The sequence below is a fragment of the Cibotium barometz genome, chromosome 47, assembly GCF_041138505.1.
Source record: "Cibotium barometz isolate CiBa-2024 chromosome 47, ASM4113850v1, whole genome shotgun sequence".
In the NCBI taxonomy this organism is placed as follows: domain Eukaryota; kingdom Viridiplantae; phylum Streptophyta; class Polypodiopsida; order Cyatheales; family Cibotiaceae; genus Cibotium; species Cibotium barometz.
Genome location: NC_141092.1, coordinates 17,177,691 through 17,192,196, shown reverse-complemented (window position 1 = coordinate 17,192,196; position 14,506 = coordinate 17,177,691). Strand labels below are relative to the sequence as shown.

The following is a 14,506-nucleotide window of genomic DNA, read 5'->3' as shown; positions in this document are numbered from 1 at the left end:
AAACAATGTAACTGAGAGGAAAAATAGATCTATCATGGAGATGGCATGACTGCATGCTCAAAGGCCTAGATTTGCCTCTCTTTTTTTAGTTCATGTCTTGCTTATGCTCTTGTGCCTGAGCGCAACAACACAATAAGATGGATGATAAGGCAATAAAATTAATTTTTGTGGGATACAGCTCAGAAAGCAAAGGGTATAGACTCTATCATCTAGCCACAAAGTGGATTTTGGTGAGTGGAGATTTATGTTTGTTGAGAATTCGATTCATGCCATGCTTTTATGAAAAAAGTAGAACAATATATGCTCACATGACATCTTTGATCAATTCCTACCTTTTTGCAATTTTGGACAGCCATATGCTCAACAAGGTACTGCAAATCAGCCCAGATTGGCTGAAAATCAGCTCAAATTTTAGCCCATAGATCAACCTATTGATGAGGCAATTATGGATGGTGTGGTGGATAGGAAAAGGCAGCCATACATGCGTCCAAGTGTACCATCATAAACCCACTTTATACTAATGGCCTTTTTACCATAAGGTAAATCTGATAAATACCAAGTGTCATTTTTTAGGAATGAGTTGTGCTCATCCTAGAGGTGGGCCCTGCACTCAATGATCATTTTCTTGTGCCTCCTCAAAGGAAATAGGTTCCTCCTCTCATTGCATATACTAACAATGAGAGCATGATCCACAAAAGAATAAGATGCATCATGAGAACATGCACGTGTCTTACTAGTAGGCAAAGAAATAGCTAATTTTCTATCCTACAATGTCTATACACCAGCCATTATACACCTTTTCCCTCCTTATGATGTTTTCCCCTCAAACGTGTGTACACATTCTTATGAGTGAGTGTGTAAGTGACCATATCATGTCATTCAAGTTGTACTTCACTCATTCTCATCAATCTACTTTGAGTGTTTTGATTCTCTCTATCTCTGCTTGCATGTTGCATCTATGTATGTGTTGTTATCTTTGTCTCGATTCCAACATTTATATGGTCTAATATTAACATCTTTTTTTGAGACTATATTTATCAATATATCCACATTAACCTTTTAGAAAGATTAGCCCAATGTTCTAGACTTTTATATAGGATACTTATTCTTAAGTTTCTCTTCGATCTATCATTCATGGCACCCTTGTGGGTAGTATATATCACTTGGCTGCTTCCATCATATTCAAATCATAACATCTAGCTTTCTCACATGGGCACACGTATGGGAAGCGATTGTTGTAGTATTGGTTTAAGTTAATTTATTTTCCATCTATCAATTGCAGTCTTGGTTTAAGTTAGTTTATTCTCCATCTATCTGTCTTGTTAAATATTTTTCTCAATGAAGATCTTGCTATCTATGTTAACTCTTTGTCATTTCTTACAAAGATTTCCTTCCATTAAGGTTTTATTAAAACCTTAGGTAGCCTTAGATACATTCTCACATGGGCGTGGTGGGTTGGCACAAAGAGATATACACTTAGAGACATGCTCACGTGGAGGGGTTCAACACTAAGAGATATACACTTAGCTTTTCATATTCACTAACAGTCTTCTAAGGGTGGTCACATGGCTAGCAGTAAGAGATATACAGTTAGCTTTTCATATTTATATGGTTACCCTCTTGGGTTGTGTTTATACAACATTTTTTCTTTCAAGTATTCACACATGGTTACCCTCTTGGGTTGTGTTCATGTGTAAGATCTCTCTCAGGCACATATTCACATGTGCTTGCACCTAGGAGCATTTACACAAGCTCTGTTTTATCACTAAGGGTGTGTTTATATAGGAGTATAACCTTAAGCTTTGGAATGTATTCTTGGGTTTACACACAATTGTGATGTGTTGAGTGTTGTGAGTTCAGGTTTAAAAAAGGGTGAAAACTTAAGAATACTCCATGTGAGTGTTTCCCATTCCACCTAAACTTTCAAAACCCTAGTTCTTAAGCTTAACTATCAAGAACCTAGGCGAAAAATTCCTAAATTCACACAACAGTAAACTTTATTTTATTATATGCAAATGATGGCATAGCACTAGTACTTTCACACATTGCTAAAAACTTGAAGAGACACTTACATACATTAGATTTTTCTATAAGGAGAAAGACTTACATGTTAAGCTTGGCAACATGAAGGTCACCATTCTTCCACATGCATTAGCATGGGCTGCAAAAATATGCTCACACATTTGAGGGCCATGAATAGCAATCAAAGAATACACATACCTACTAGGGGTGGGATTTTTAGCCCCAATTGCTCATTAAACAAGCAACAAAGGTGAGAATGGTTAGGAGGTATGCATTGCTAGCATGCTTGTAGAGGTAATGCTTCCAAGAACACACTTCCAACAAGCCCAAACAAGATTCACTAGTTAGCAGAGACAAAAGCCATTTTGTGCTAATTTTTAGGATAGATAAGCACTCAATACAGTACATATCGAACCTGTCAAGAAAGCTATACAAATTTTGGGCTATACATCTCACATCACATGATTGAAATTTAATAGGGACAGTAGCCATTTTTTATGCTAATCCTTGGGATAGATGAGTACATGTTCATACCTATTGAACATGCCAATAAATCTAACACATTCACACCTGACGTGGACATATCTCTATCATTTAGTGAATTTAAAGGGTGTGCACCCCACGGGGCCAAGTCGGTCAATTTTGGGGCCTTTTAGCCATTTCATTGTATTTGGTCTAGGTGCCCAAATGGGTGGCTTGTGTGTGGTCACTTTTTTTATATTTAGATTTTGGATTGTTATTTTGAGGGTTGTGTCAAGAAACCCACCCTAAAGGCCAGCCAACTAGCCCATATGACACTATAAATAGAGAGGGCAAGGGTTGAGAGTCATTCATCTTGAGTAATATATGCTTGGAGATAGTGGGCATGAGTAGACAAGAGGCTCCCTGACATACCATGAGCATGGGCATCATAATTAGGGAAGCACCCCACTCTAGGGTTTGTGTTTCCATTCATTGTAACTCACATTCATGTATAGATCAATGCATAGTAGATTAGGTGAATCTCTCTCATCTATTATGTTAATCTATGATTAATTAGGTTAAACTCCTCATTCAGTCTTTCGCTCTTAATTGCATGTTCACTGATGGATGTCCATGGTATAAGATACCATGGCTTCTTTTATAAAGGTTAATCCATTAAGTACCATATAGCAATGGGATTTAGGTGCACTAGTGATCAATCATTATAAACTTTTCTTATGCATTCTATATATCCCCATTAAGTATGGGATGTTAGTAGATGTACCAATGGGGATATCTAGGCTCTTAAAATTTCTTATAGAACTTGGTTCATGGCACACAGGACATTCTTAAACTCAAGATATTATAGTCTTTCCAATGTTGCCTACATAAATAAATGTTGGGGTTTTGGATAATTTGTCTAGTCCACATACAAAAACAAGTGTTTTTGTGTGAGCCAATTGATTTTATCCATGTAAATAATTGTTGGGGTTTTGGATAATTTGTCTAGTCCACATACAAACAAGTGTTTTGTGAGTCAAGGCAAGGGTCAAGGAACTAGGTTTGTGGTTCATGATGTATTTAGGGAATTTCCTATCACATTCCTTTAAGAATATACTTCTAACAAATTGATTATGGTCAATGTAGGGTTGATTCTTAGTTTGGTCCTAACTAATTGACATCAATTTCATAATTCTTCAATGGCCATGGAGAGGTTGATCAAGACCATAGGGATATGGTTTAAGCCTTTTGCTACTAAGGTTAAATTGAGGAATTTATTGTGGCAAATATTCATGTGTCCACTAATCATACATGTAAACCAATGCTGTCTATATGTTTCAAAAAAGGTGATAGCCTTTTTGAGTGCAAACACTCATCATTGATATTGATAGATAGGAACAATTCCCTAGGTTTGTGCATTTGTTGGCACTCAAAAAGGTGATAGCCTTTTTTAGTGTGCACTCATCGTTGATATTTTTAGATAGGAACAATGCTCTAGGTTTGTAAAAGAATTTTCAATATACCTCCACCAAAAGGTTAGAGTTAAAAAGGTCCAATAGCTACAGTTTAAATTCCTTGTTGCTTTAAAAACAATTTGTGGTCAATAGAAGAGATTATACAGAGTGATAAAGTTGAAACGAGACCTTGGTTATTGGGAAATACCTATAAGATGTCTAAAATATTGTCTCAAACATGTCTTCAAATGTGATCAATCTACACCCCTACACTCTTTGGTAGGCCCTTTTTGATGATGTCAAATTCCATCCCTACACTAGATGTGCATGACGGTCCCAATCTAGTGAGGAACATAATGATCAATTTAGTGAAGGACACAATGATCAATTTGAATAACTAGATGGTGAATGTGATTGCTAGGTAGGGAACTTGGTCATATTTCAGTGATGAAATCTCGCAGTCTTGAGTATCCAAGCTAGGTAGCCAAGATTTGTTTGTGATCTATGGTGGCTGTTGAGGAGGCTCAAATCATAGAAAGTTGTATTAGAGCTTGGGGTTTGCTCTTCCTCAAACACTTCACATGCCCTATGGAAAGAAGTTACAAGAAGTCAAAAGTTGGTGTGGCACATTGTAGAAGAACTTGTAATGCTTGGGCTACATTGGATAAGTTCGTCAAACAAGTCTCATGCCCAATGTTGCTCAAATGGGAAGAAGTTGGAGGAATTCTGAAGACATCATGGCACATTGCAACATATCTTCTAATGCTTGGGTTGCAGCAGCAAATAAAATCGTCACCATGGGGGATGCTCTCCCATAAGTTTATGTGTGATTAATTGTTGGCTGATATGGCCATTTCTATTTGCCCCTAGTCTTCTTTGGGTGAATGTCTTGCACCAGGGTTTAAGAGTGTGGCAAAGATCATAATAAAGAAGTGCCAATTACACACAATCTAAGTTGAGATTACCTCTTCTTTTGAGTGCAACTCCATAAAGAGGAGGATGTTCACATGCCATTACAAACCATGCAATGTCTATAAGGTTGCACCCCAAGGGGCTTAACTTCTACAACTTCTCAAGGTGGCTTTCACTCTTCTAGGCTCATTAAGGATCTAGCTATCTATGGGGGATAGGGTTGGTGGAAGTGTAGGCAATGTTAAGGCTTTGAGAACACTCCTAGAGATACATTGATTGGTGGGGTGTTTAGAAGAGTGAATGGTGGTGAGGTTGGAGTTGAAGGGTGTGGGGGTGAACAGAGCATGGGTGTGAAGATTTCCTTATTGATGAAGAGAGTGCGGGGAAGAGGGGTGTTATGAGAGATCTTGAGGTGGAGAGTAAGGTTGCACCATAGAAAACTTTAGGTTGTGGGAGATGTGCATAGGTTGTTTGTTGCTACCAAGGCAGATGGGGTGGTTATTATAGCCTCTATGGGGCCTTGGTCATAGGGGGGAGAGAGTTGGGGGGACATCCCTAGTCAAAATTTAACATTGCTAGGGAGGCTCATAGCAAGCAATAATCTACATATATTAAATAATAAGAAAACCACTTAATCAAGGATTAACAAAGTATAATCAAGACACTAATCATATTGATGATTTAATCAAGCTCCTAAAATGAGCCAAGGATTACATGTTTTTATAGCTCTCTAGGAGCCCTCATCCACAAGATACATGCACCCTTAAGCCATCCATGTGTCAATAGAAGCCCACACTCCATGTGCCTCCTTGTGCTTTCCATGTGCTACCTTTTTGACCATTGAGTTCACCTTTTATAAAGTAACCATACAAATCAACCTTTGAGTCATGACCCTTGGTCCTTTTTCTCCCTTTCTAATGTGCAGGACTATCCCTTTGACCAAAGAATCTCACACAACTTTAGATTCTTATGCCAATACCTAGACTAGTGGTGACTCTCTACATGCTTATAGAAACAAGACTATGCCAATGGTTGGAAAACCAATTGGCAACTCTCTGTGCACACCAAAACTTTTTAGGCCATTTTTGGTTTATTGTGCATGTGTTATCCGTGAAAAAGACTATACCTTCAACCTAACAAGACTGATGTAGCGACTCAAACTTTCTCATTAACTACCATTGAGTGGCGAGTGTCTACCTTGGTTGAACATTGTTACAAAGCACCAAAAATTTATACTTCGTGGAACTCGAGCACTTCATCCACAGCTCGAGAAATAAAAATAATATTGATGAATCCCATCACAATCATCTGCCCTAGTTAACCACCAAAAATGGGATTAACATCCATCCCTACCTGATGTAGGTCCCATCCTCGGACCTGTACAATGACGAGCAAGGTCAAGAGGTTGGTTCGTGTGTTAATGTAAAAGAAGCTAGAGACCTAAAGATGTAGTCCACCAGTGTTAATAATGCACTTCACAAACCAAGAATATAGCCATATGTGCCATATTTTAATAGTTAACTACCTAGGTATTATTATTATTATGCGAGTTGGTTTTTTCTAATGAGGTTGCAAAGATATCAAGTGCAATACATGTACATGTGTAAAAAAAAGAAAAGACCACCTAATGCAAGCACTTGAAAAGAAGTGCATATAACAAGGTTATCCAAGCAATGGATCATACCTTGGGCCAGTGTTGCCACCGCTAAAGTCCGTCCATCCAGTTAAGTACATGGATGGCTTTTGATCTCAAGGCTTCTAACCCATTAGATTTGTGCATACTACAAGTGTGGATACAACTTTTTTTTTCCTTGATTGTTTTTCTTTCTTCTTTTCATGATTTTCATAAAAGTATAAGAAGCATGAATGCTTATGCAAGTCTTAATGATGCAAGACTATGTTGTTGACTTAAAAAATTCAGGTGACTTGCATGCTTATGTAAGTCTTAATGTGCAGGACTACGTTGTTGACTAAAAAATTTTAGGCGATTTTAGACTCTTATGCCAATACCTAGACTGGCGACTCTCTACACGCTTATGCAAAAACAAGACTATGCTTATGTAAAATTTCATGTGAGTTTAGACTCTTATGCCAATACCTAGATTGGCGACTCTCTACAAGCTTATGCAAAAACAAGACTATGTTAATACCTAGACTGGTGACTCTCTACATACTTATGCAAAAACAAGACTATGCCAATACCTAGACTGGCGACTCTCTATATGCTTATGCAAAAATAAGACTATGCTAATGGTCAAAAAACCGATTGGTAACTCAATGCGCAAAAATGTTTTGTTTATTATGCATGTGTTGTGCAAGAAAAAGACTACACCTTCATTCCAACAAGACTGAGGGCAACTTAGACTTTTGACTGTTATGCCAACCATATTTAGGCAACGACGACTCAGACTTTGGAGTTTTACTACAAGAACTTTTGAGAGAAAACTATCCAATGTAGACGTCTGAGCTCCAAGGAATATTGGGTTCTTTTGAAAGCTTTGTAAAAAGGAGCCAAAACTCAGTGTCATAGTTTCAAAATCACATCATATGACCTGGCAAGAATCCAAGTTTGTGGAAATCAAAGGCTATTTGGTGTGCATTTGGTCAAGTGTGCTCATATCAAACAATAGCTCTTCGTCTCCCCACTTAGTGCCTCTGCGTGCATGCCCATCAATGTGATGATTAACAAGATGAACCTCACAATGGCCACGAATACTACGTATGGGATTTGCCTCCAAGAAGAATATTTTTCCCCTAAGCTCTTTCTCATCTCTCTTTTGGAGGTAAAAGTGGAAGGATGGAATCTTGGAAAGTTAAAAACACAATGTGGATTCCTTTCTCTTTTTTCTAAATTCATAATGTGACCATCTCCTTGGGTATGGCATAAAGCAAGTGTTGATTCTCAAACTCATAGGAGCAACTATATAAGCCCTAGCAAATTGTTCCCTTTTTAAGTAGATTTATCTCCATTCTAGTTGCATTTCTTGCCAATCCTCTAGTATGTTGTCATAATAACACCTTGACACATTGTATCCTCCTCCGATGGCTCTAAGGGATGCTCATTCTTCCATTTTTCAAAGGAATATTATATCATGAAGACCACTGGTTGTATTCCTCCCTACCATCCTCAGGTATCTTGTCATAATAACACCTTGGCACATTGTATTCTCCTTCGATGGCTCTAGGGAATGCTCATTCTTCCTTTTTTCTAAGGAATATTATATCATGAAGGCCACTACCATACCTTAACTGGGTTTGCTCAAACAAAAGTAGCCACAAATTCTTAGCGTTCCACCTACTTTGTTCCACATACTCTCACACTTTATATCAATTGGTAGGTTAGATAAGGCTTCTTGTGAGAAACTGCTTCTGTGGGCTTAACTGCTTCTATTGTAAGATAAAAAGTGCTAGTATATCAAAAGCAAAGACTTGCATCAAAGCTTCATATAATAATTAAAGTCCAAGCCAAGGGTTTCCTTCTTTAATGACAAAGATAAGGTTCAACATGTCATTAAATATATCATTTTTTAAACAACTCCTTAAAGCTGTTAATATTGGTGGTTGCACAAAGAAGATATTATTCTTGATTAGGTCTATTTCTTAAGTATGTGATGTTGTAGAGATAGTTCTACTAGACTTGCTTATGTTTGAGTGTCAATGACTCTAGTTCACAAAAGTCATAGTCTGACTACACAACCTTTTTTTGGCATATGTAAATAATCATCTATTCCTTGCATCTCATGGTTGACAACTTGGTGTTTATCTTAACGTGGATAAATTGACATGCTTCTCTCCTAAGTTCTTCACCCTCTATATTCCCTTGTGAGCTACTCTAAATGAGATTCCTTTAAAGTTCTTGAATTTGGCACATCTTCCACTACAAAATAGTTAACTAAATCTACATAGACCTTACTCCAAGTGTCAATGTTTTTTATTTTCAAGTACTTTAGAACCTGAGAATAAAGTCGAACTATGCCCAAAGAATGGAAACTACCACTGCAAGTTTAAACTTTTTACTTCCGCTCCTCCAAATCTATCCAACCTCCATATACTATCATGTACCCAATGTGAATTCTTGTTGAAAGCAAACAACTCTCTTGGAGCTACCAAGTCAATGGTTGGTTCTTCATTCCCAAAGAGTTCAAACATTATAGTAATCCTTGACCAAGTAGTATCAAAGGGTGCATAGGAAAGATGCGGTAGTCATGGGAGTTCTCCAGCTTGTGCTCTCCCAATAATGTAGCAAACACAAGGGTTGGTACCGCATAGTGTGAAAGATTATAAAAAAGGAGCTCCACATCACACTTACTTAAATTCACCAAGCAATCATCATCCTTTTTTTTTGTTTCAACCAATTTTATTTGAAAAATGGCATATTTTTCCAATGCCGAAGGCACAATCATCCACGTGGCATCCCTTCTTTTAGCTCCACATCCACTTGATTTTTAGCGCTTAATGTTTCTGATTCCAAGGCCATTATTTCTAGCATTAATGTTTTTTTTTTAACAACCTGCTAAGCATAAACTGTGCAAAACAAGGCCTATACCCATAAGCACTCTTAAGAGACTGACATGCATTATTAATTAAACCTCTGAGTCCTCTTCCCAATTCTTCCCTGCGTTAAGAGAAACCCCCCAAACCTCCTCCATCCGTCCATCTCCAAAGAGAGCAGCCAACCTCCTTCCTCCGTCAAGCAGCATCGCTAGCATGCAATATCAGAGAAAGAGAGAGCCTCAACTCTATGAGACAGAGAGAGGAGCATTACAGTGACCCAAAACGAAGAGAGAAGACTCGGCATCAACTCTGTGCATAGAGAGCGTGGAGGGAGAGCAACGAGATAGAGGGAAGGCAACACGGATTGGCATCACAGAGCAAGGAGATAGAGCATGTCCCTCTACAGGCATCCGCCTGAGAGAAAGAGAGAGAGAGAGAGCCACAGCATCCCTTGCAGGCAGCCCGCGCCTCGCGAGAGAGAGCGAGAGAGACTGTGGTCGCCTCTGTGGAGAAAGAGGTGGTGAGGACTCGAAAGGGAAGGAGATGGAGGGTGCTGCCACACGTGTAAGCATTTGTCAAAGCTTCACAGATTTTGGAGAGTTTCTTGCCAGGAAAAGAAAAAAATATTTAAGGAATATTGAGGGCTAAATTGAGAGACCAGACACGTTGACCAGAAGAATTAAACAGATTAGGACCCATCTCCATGGCTTACATCAAGACAAGCAAAATGATAATAATCAAACCTGCAACTGTCTCCTATTTACTGCCATTAGAGTTGGGTGTTAAAAACTCAGAACCCTTTTGTGAGGTACTGGACAAGGTAGGCTGCATCCATAGGTTGAGATTCCAGAGTACAAGAGGTATCAGACTGCTCTCTGTTTCCCTTAGATTAGATTCAATGATGATGCGTCTATCGAGCCGTGAAAATAGGGGCAGCATCTGCAGTTGGCTGGGTCTTCCTAGTGTACTTCAAGAGGAGGGCCTCCACTGATTTCCCAGGTGCTCTCAAATCACTGCACAAGCATATTTAGCAAATTAGCCTAGATCTGTTTCATATGAAAAGACACAACACACACACACATATACCATCTCAAAACTATCTCTGACCACTACAAACCAGCAACCTTCAGTTTACACGAAAGAGATGCTTCTATGTCCACAGACATCCCATACAGCATATAATAAACACCACTGACCTGACATAAGGCTCCAAGTCTTGCCACTCCCACTTAGGCCTTTCTCTGAAAAGTGCTGCAAATCTTTCAGCTGGATTTGATGGTAGGGACGACACACAGAGAGGACGCAGCCAGGATTCTGACCCTAGCTTCTCAATGAGAGCCTCTCCCTTAAGCATATCCAGGTTACCCTGCATTCCTGAGGGCAGATTTTGTTGCCATGCATCTAGAAAATCATCTAGCTTCCACTTGGAGGCGGCAGAGAGGAGCTTTGTAGCGTAGTGCAGACAGACATGTCGTTCATCTAGCTCCCATACATTCACATCCACACCACAAGCCTCATCCCTGATCATGACAGATTCAGATGTCATAGATACCAATCGCCCAAAGGTAGCTAGACAATGCCTGACAATCTGAGAAGAGTAGCCATCTTTGTTCAGCATAGTCAGGACCTCAACTTCTTTCAATGCCTGTAGAGACCAGTCATGCTGTATAGCAGTTAGAAGGATGAGCTCAAACAAACACTGCATAAACTTCTCATCAACTATTCGCCAGAAGTTTCCGATCTGCACAGCTGCTAGGGTTTCCAAACCTTCACGCAACTCTTTCTCACTGATTTGAATATGCTCAAGCAGGTCATCCCATGTATACAAGCCATTCGTACTCTCGTCTGAGTCCATGCCATCAACATCCTCTCTGTACGGCCGCTGAGAAAGGAGGCCTTTGAGCTGCTCAAGGTTAGGGACAACTTCCACTAACTCGAGATGTCCAGAAACTGCTGCCATAGCTGTTGCCCTCCTGATACTATCTGGATGATTCTCATCCAAAAAGCTCTCTGCAGACCGTTCAGGGTTACAGGCACCATGATGCATGGGGGTAGGCATGACCAGAACAGTGTTTGAGGTCATAACAAACTTAATAGCATATGTGTGGGTGGAGGTGCAAAGGACAGCTTCATCATTCAAGCCTCCTCGGATGGCTACACTGCAGAGAAAGTGGTGTTTTGTGGGGATTGAGCTAGCAAAAAATAAGAGCAGAGGGTAAAGAAACCACAGAGGGGATGGAGATCTTACCCGTGATCGAAAACCTCCTGCAGAATGCTTTCATCGACTTCCAGCAGCTTCACATCCTCTGATCCGAAACCTTCTTCGTAACGAATCTCCACCGATGAGCCCACGGCCATGTCCAGAATGGACTCGCTGGCCATGGAGACTCTGAAAACCCTAACCCTAATTTTTCAGCAGAGGAAGGGCATGCCCTCAGTGTTTTCTTTTGCGCGCGTAGTTCTGGCGGGAAAACGTTTGTTTTTCCCAACTCTCAGAGTGGACCTCATTTATTTATTAAACACTTACTGGTTATACAACATAAATTATTTTTAAATCATTCCTTCATTGCAAATTTCAAAAATCCTAAAATCCTACCCCTCTTATCGGTCTCGTTTGCCCATGTGGAGACCGAGTAAGTTGTGTTTAATAAAGAGTGGATAAGCATCTATTTTGATGGTGGTCATTCATCCACTTATCAATGATTTTTTTTTCTTTTCTTTCATAATTTCAAAGTTATGTAAATTCATGAGCCGTTTAGAGGCTTCTTATGGTGTTGTATTTCTCTTACTCTCTATTGCAAATTCGTTGGAGAGCTTGGACAAGCAAACTTAGACATGTATAATCCATTGCTCGTTCTCTTTCTCTTTTTCTCGCTCCGTCGTACGACACCATAGTGGTTGTTCATGTGCTATTGTAAGGTACACTGAAACTTGAGTTCCTTGCAAGCAAACTTCTTCACACACACACACACACACACACACACACACACAAGAGTAGACAAGCACACAAGAGAAAGATGGATGGCTGAATTTTCTTCTTTCTTCTTCACTTCTCTAACCATAACATAAAGATAAGACTACATACAATAAGGGAAAGTACTCTACTACTCAAACATACAAGGTCCATAGTGTGAACCCAACTATATGAGCTAACATTATAATTATGACATAATTCTAGTAAACCAATGTGGCTAACATACAGTCTGTAAACCACTCACGACATATCAACCATAATCTCACCAACCATGCTAGTGACGTAAGTACGGAGTTGTCATCCTCGCATTCCGCACTACTTAAGCTCGATTTCTCAATATCCCCCCTCAAGCTAAACTCCATACCTTGCACTCCAAGTAAGCTTTTAAACCTACAAAGCTTCTCTACACCCAATGCCTTTGTGAAGATGTCAGCCAGTCGATCCTTTGCGGCGGACTGACATAAACCAAATCCACATCACCTATCCCACTATAATCTTGTAAGATTCCTCCCCCACCCCCTTTTTGATGTCTAGTATCTTTCCCTGTAATCAATCCCTCTTCAGAAATATAAAGACCTTGTTTCTATCTGTTTTAGCCTAGAGAGAGAAAAATATTCTAGAGAGAGAATATTCAGATTTTGAATATTTTTGGATAGAAAAATATCTCTTCTAATTCAGATGAGTTCCCCTGAAACAGAAATTCAAAAAGAATTTTCCAATGTGCAATTGGAATTAATTGAAAATAGGTATAAAGAACCTTAGCCTAAGGGTCTAGATTTTCAGAAATCTTTAGACTATGGTCCAATTAAGGTTCCTATGGACCAATAGCATCAATCCATGTGTAGGGAGGAGATAAATCCAACTTGTAAAAAGAAAATACCCAAAAATGAGTAAATGCTCACATGAGGTGAAGAGTTGAAAATGTACAAGGTTTATTAGTAAAAAAACTATGAGCAATATTAAAATGATTCCATTATGACACATATGTAAGGAAGGGGAGTTCTTTAAAGGAGGTGCATATTTCACATGCTTGAATGAGTTTTAAACTCATAAAAATTGAGATATTTCATCTCTCCTCTCTCCTCATTCAAGTCTAGTTCCAAAAAGTTAGCTTAACTGACCTAAAAATGGTCAAAAATTGACCAAACTGATTTGGAAAATTCTAGAATCAGTTTGTTTGGTTAGGAGCTCAATTTTTCCTATAAATAGAAGCCTCCCCCTTGTTGAAAAATATATAGTGTTTATGCATCGTTACTCTACTCCACCTAAGCCAAGAACTGTGAATTCATTTAATAATTCACTAGTTTTTGGAGCTTCCCTCTTTCTTCAATCCTCATTAGTGGCTCCATCAACATACTTAACCAATTGATTGGTTGGGGGCCTCTACCGTGAACAAAGAATCAAGCAATTTGTAAGGTAATTAGTGAATATTGATCTTTCTATAATTTCTCAATGTTTCTCTCTTCTCAACCCCTCTCAAGCTTGAGAAGCTTAATTGGTATGATTTTTTTAAATGCTATTAAAGTTAATTGGTGAATAGTAGTGAAGAGTTACATAATTTAATAAATGCTATTGAAGTTAATTTTTATTTATGTTTAAATTCTAATGGTTTTTATGTAATTTCTCTCTCTCACTCAAGAAATGGTCATACTCATGACCCATTCTCAATCCACATGAAGCTTTTCATAAAGCTTTTCTTTAATCCAAGATTAAGCTATGCTTGAGGCCAAATTAATGGCTTTTTCCTATGCTTTTAGTTTATGCATATTGATGATTCAATCCATTATAGATTAATAATCCAATTAGAGATAATTTTAATTATTTTCTTAATGATAAGCTTTATCCCTTAGAAAAAATTGAGATTTATCAGTCATAGCAGCGGAGCTATGGCAAAATTTTTATAAAAATTATGCATAAAATAATTTCATTCAAAGCATAAAAAGAGGACTTCCTACCATATTCTAGGAATTATCATCCTAGATTAATTGAAAGAATTTCATTATAATCATGGAGAAATTAAATTTTAATATCATGCATAAAGGATAATTTTTTTATATTAAAAGTGTTAATTTTATCATTTTTAATTTTCATACATAGAAGTATGCATAAAGGAAAATTTTTTATATCAAAAGTGTTACTTTTATCATTTTTAATTTTCATGCATAGAAGTATGCATAAAGGATAAATT

General features: G+C 38.3%; 1 protein-coding gene across 1 annotated transcript; it reads right to left on the bottom strand.

Moving 5' to 3' along the window:
* Positions 1-10,094: 10,094 nt before the first annotated feature.
* Positions 10,095-11,835, bottom strand: LOC147611426 (zinc ion binding protein). The gene is made up of 3 exons (XM_086784959.1): positions 11,593-11,835; positions 10,541-11,503; positions 10,095-10,357 (listed from the first exon to the last, which is right to left on the bottom strand). The coding sequence occupies exons 1-3, from the start codon at positions 11,724-11,726 to the stop codon at positions 10,255-10,257; spliced, it is 1,200 nt and encodes a 399-aa protein (XP_086641085.1). The 5' UTR covers positions 11,727-11,835; the 3' UTR covers positions 10,095-10,254.
* Between the last annotated feature and the right edge of the window lie 2,671 nt (positions 11,836-14,506).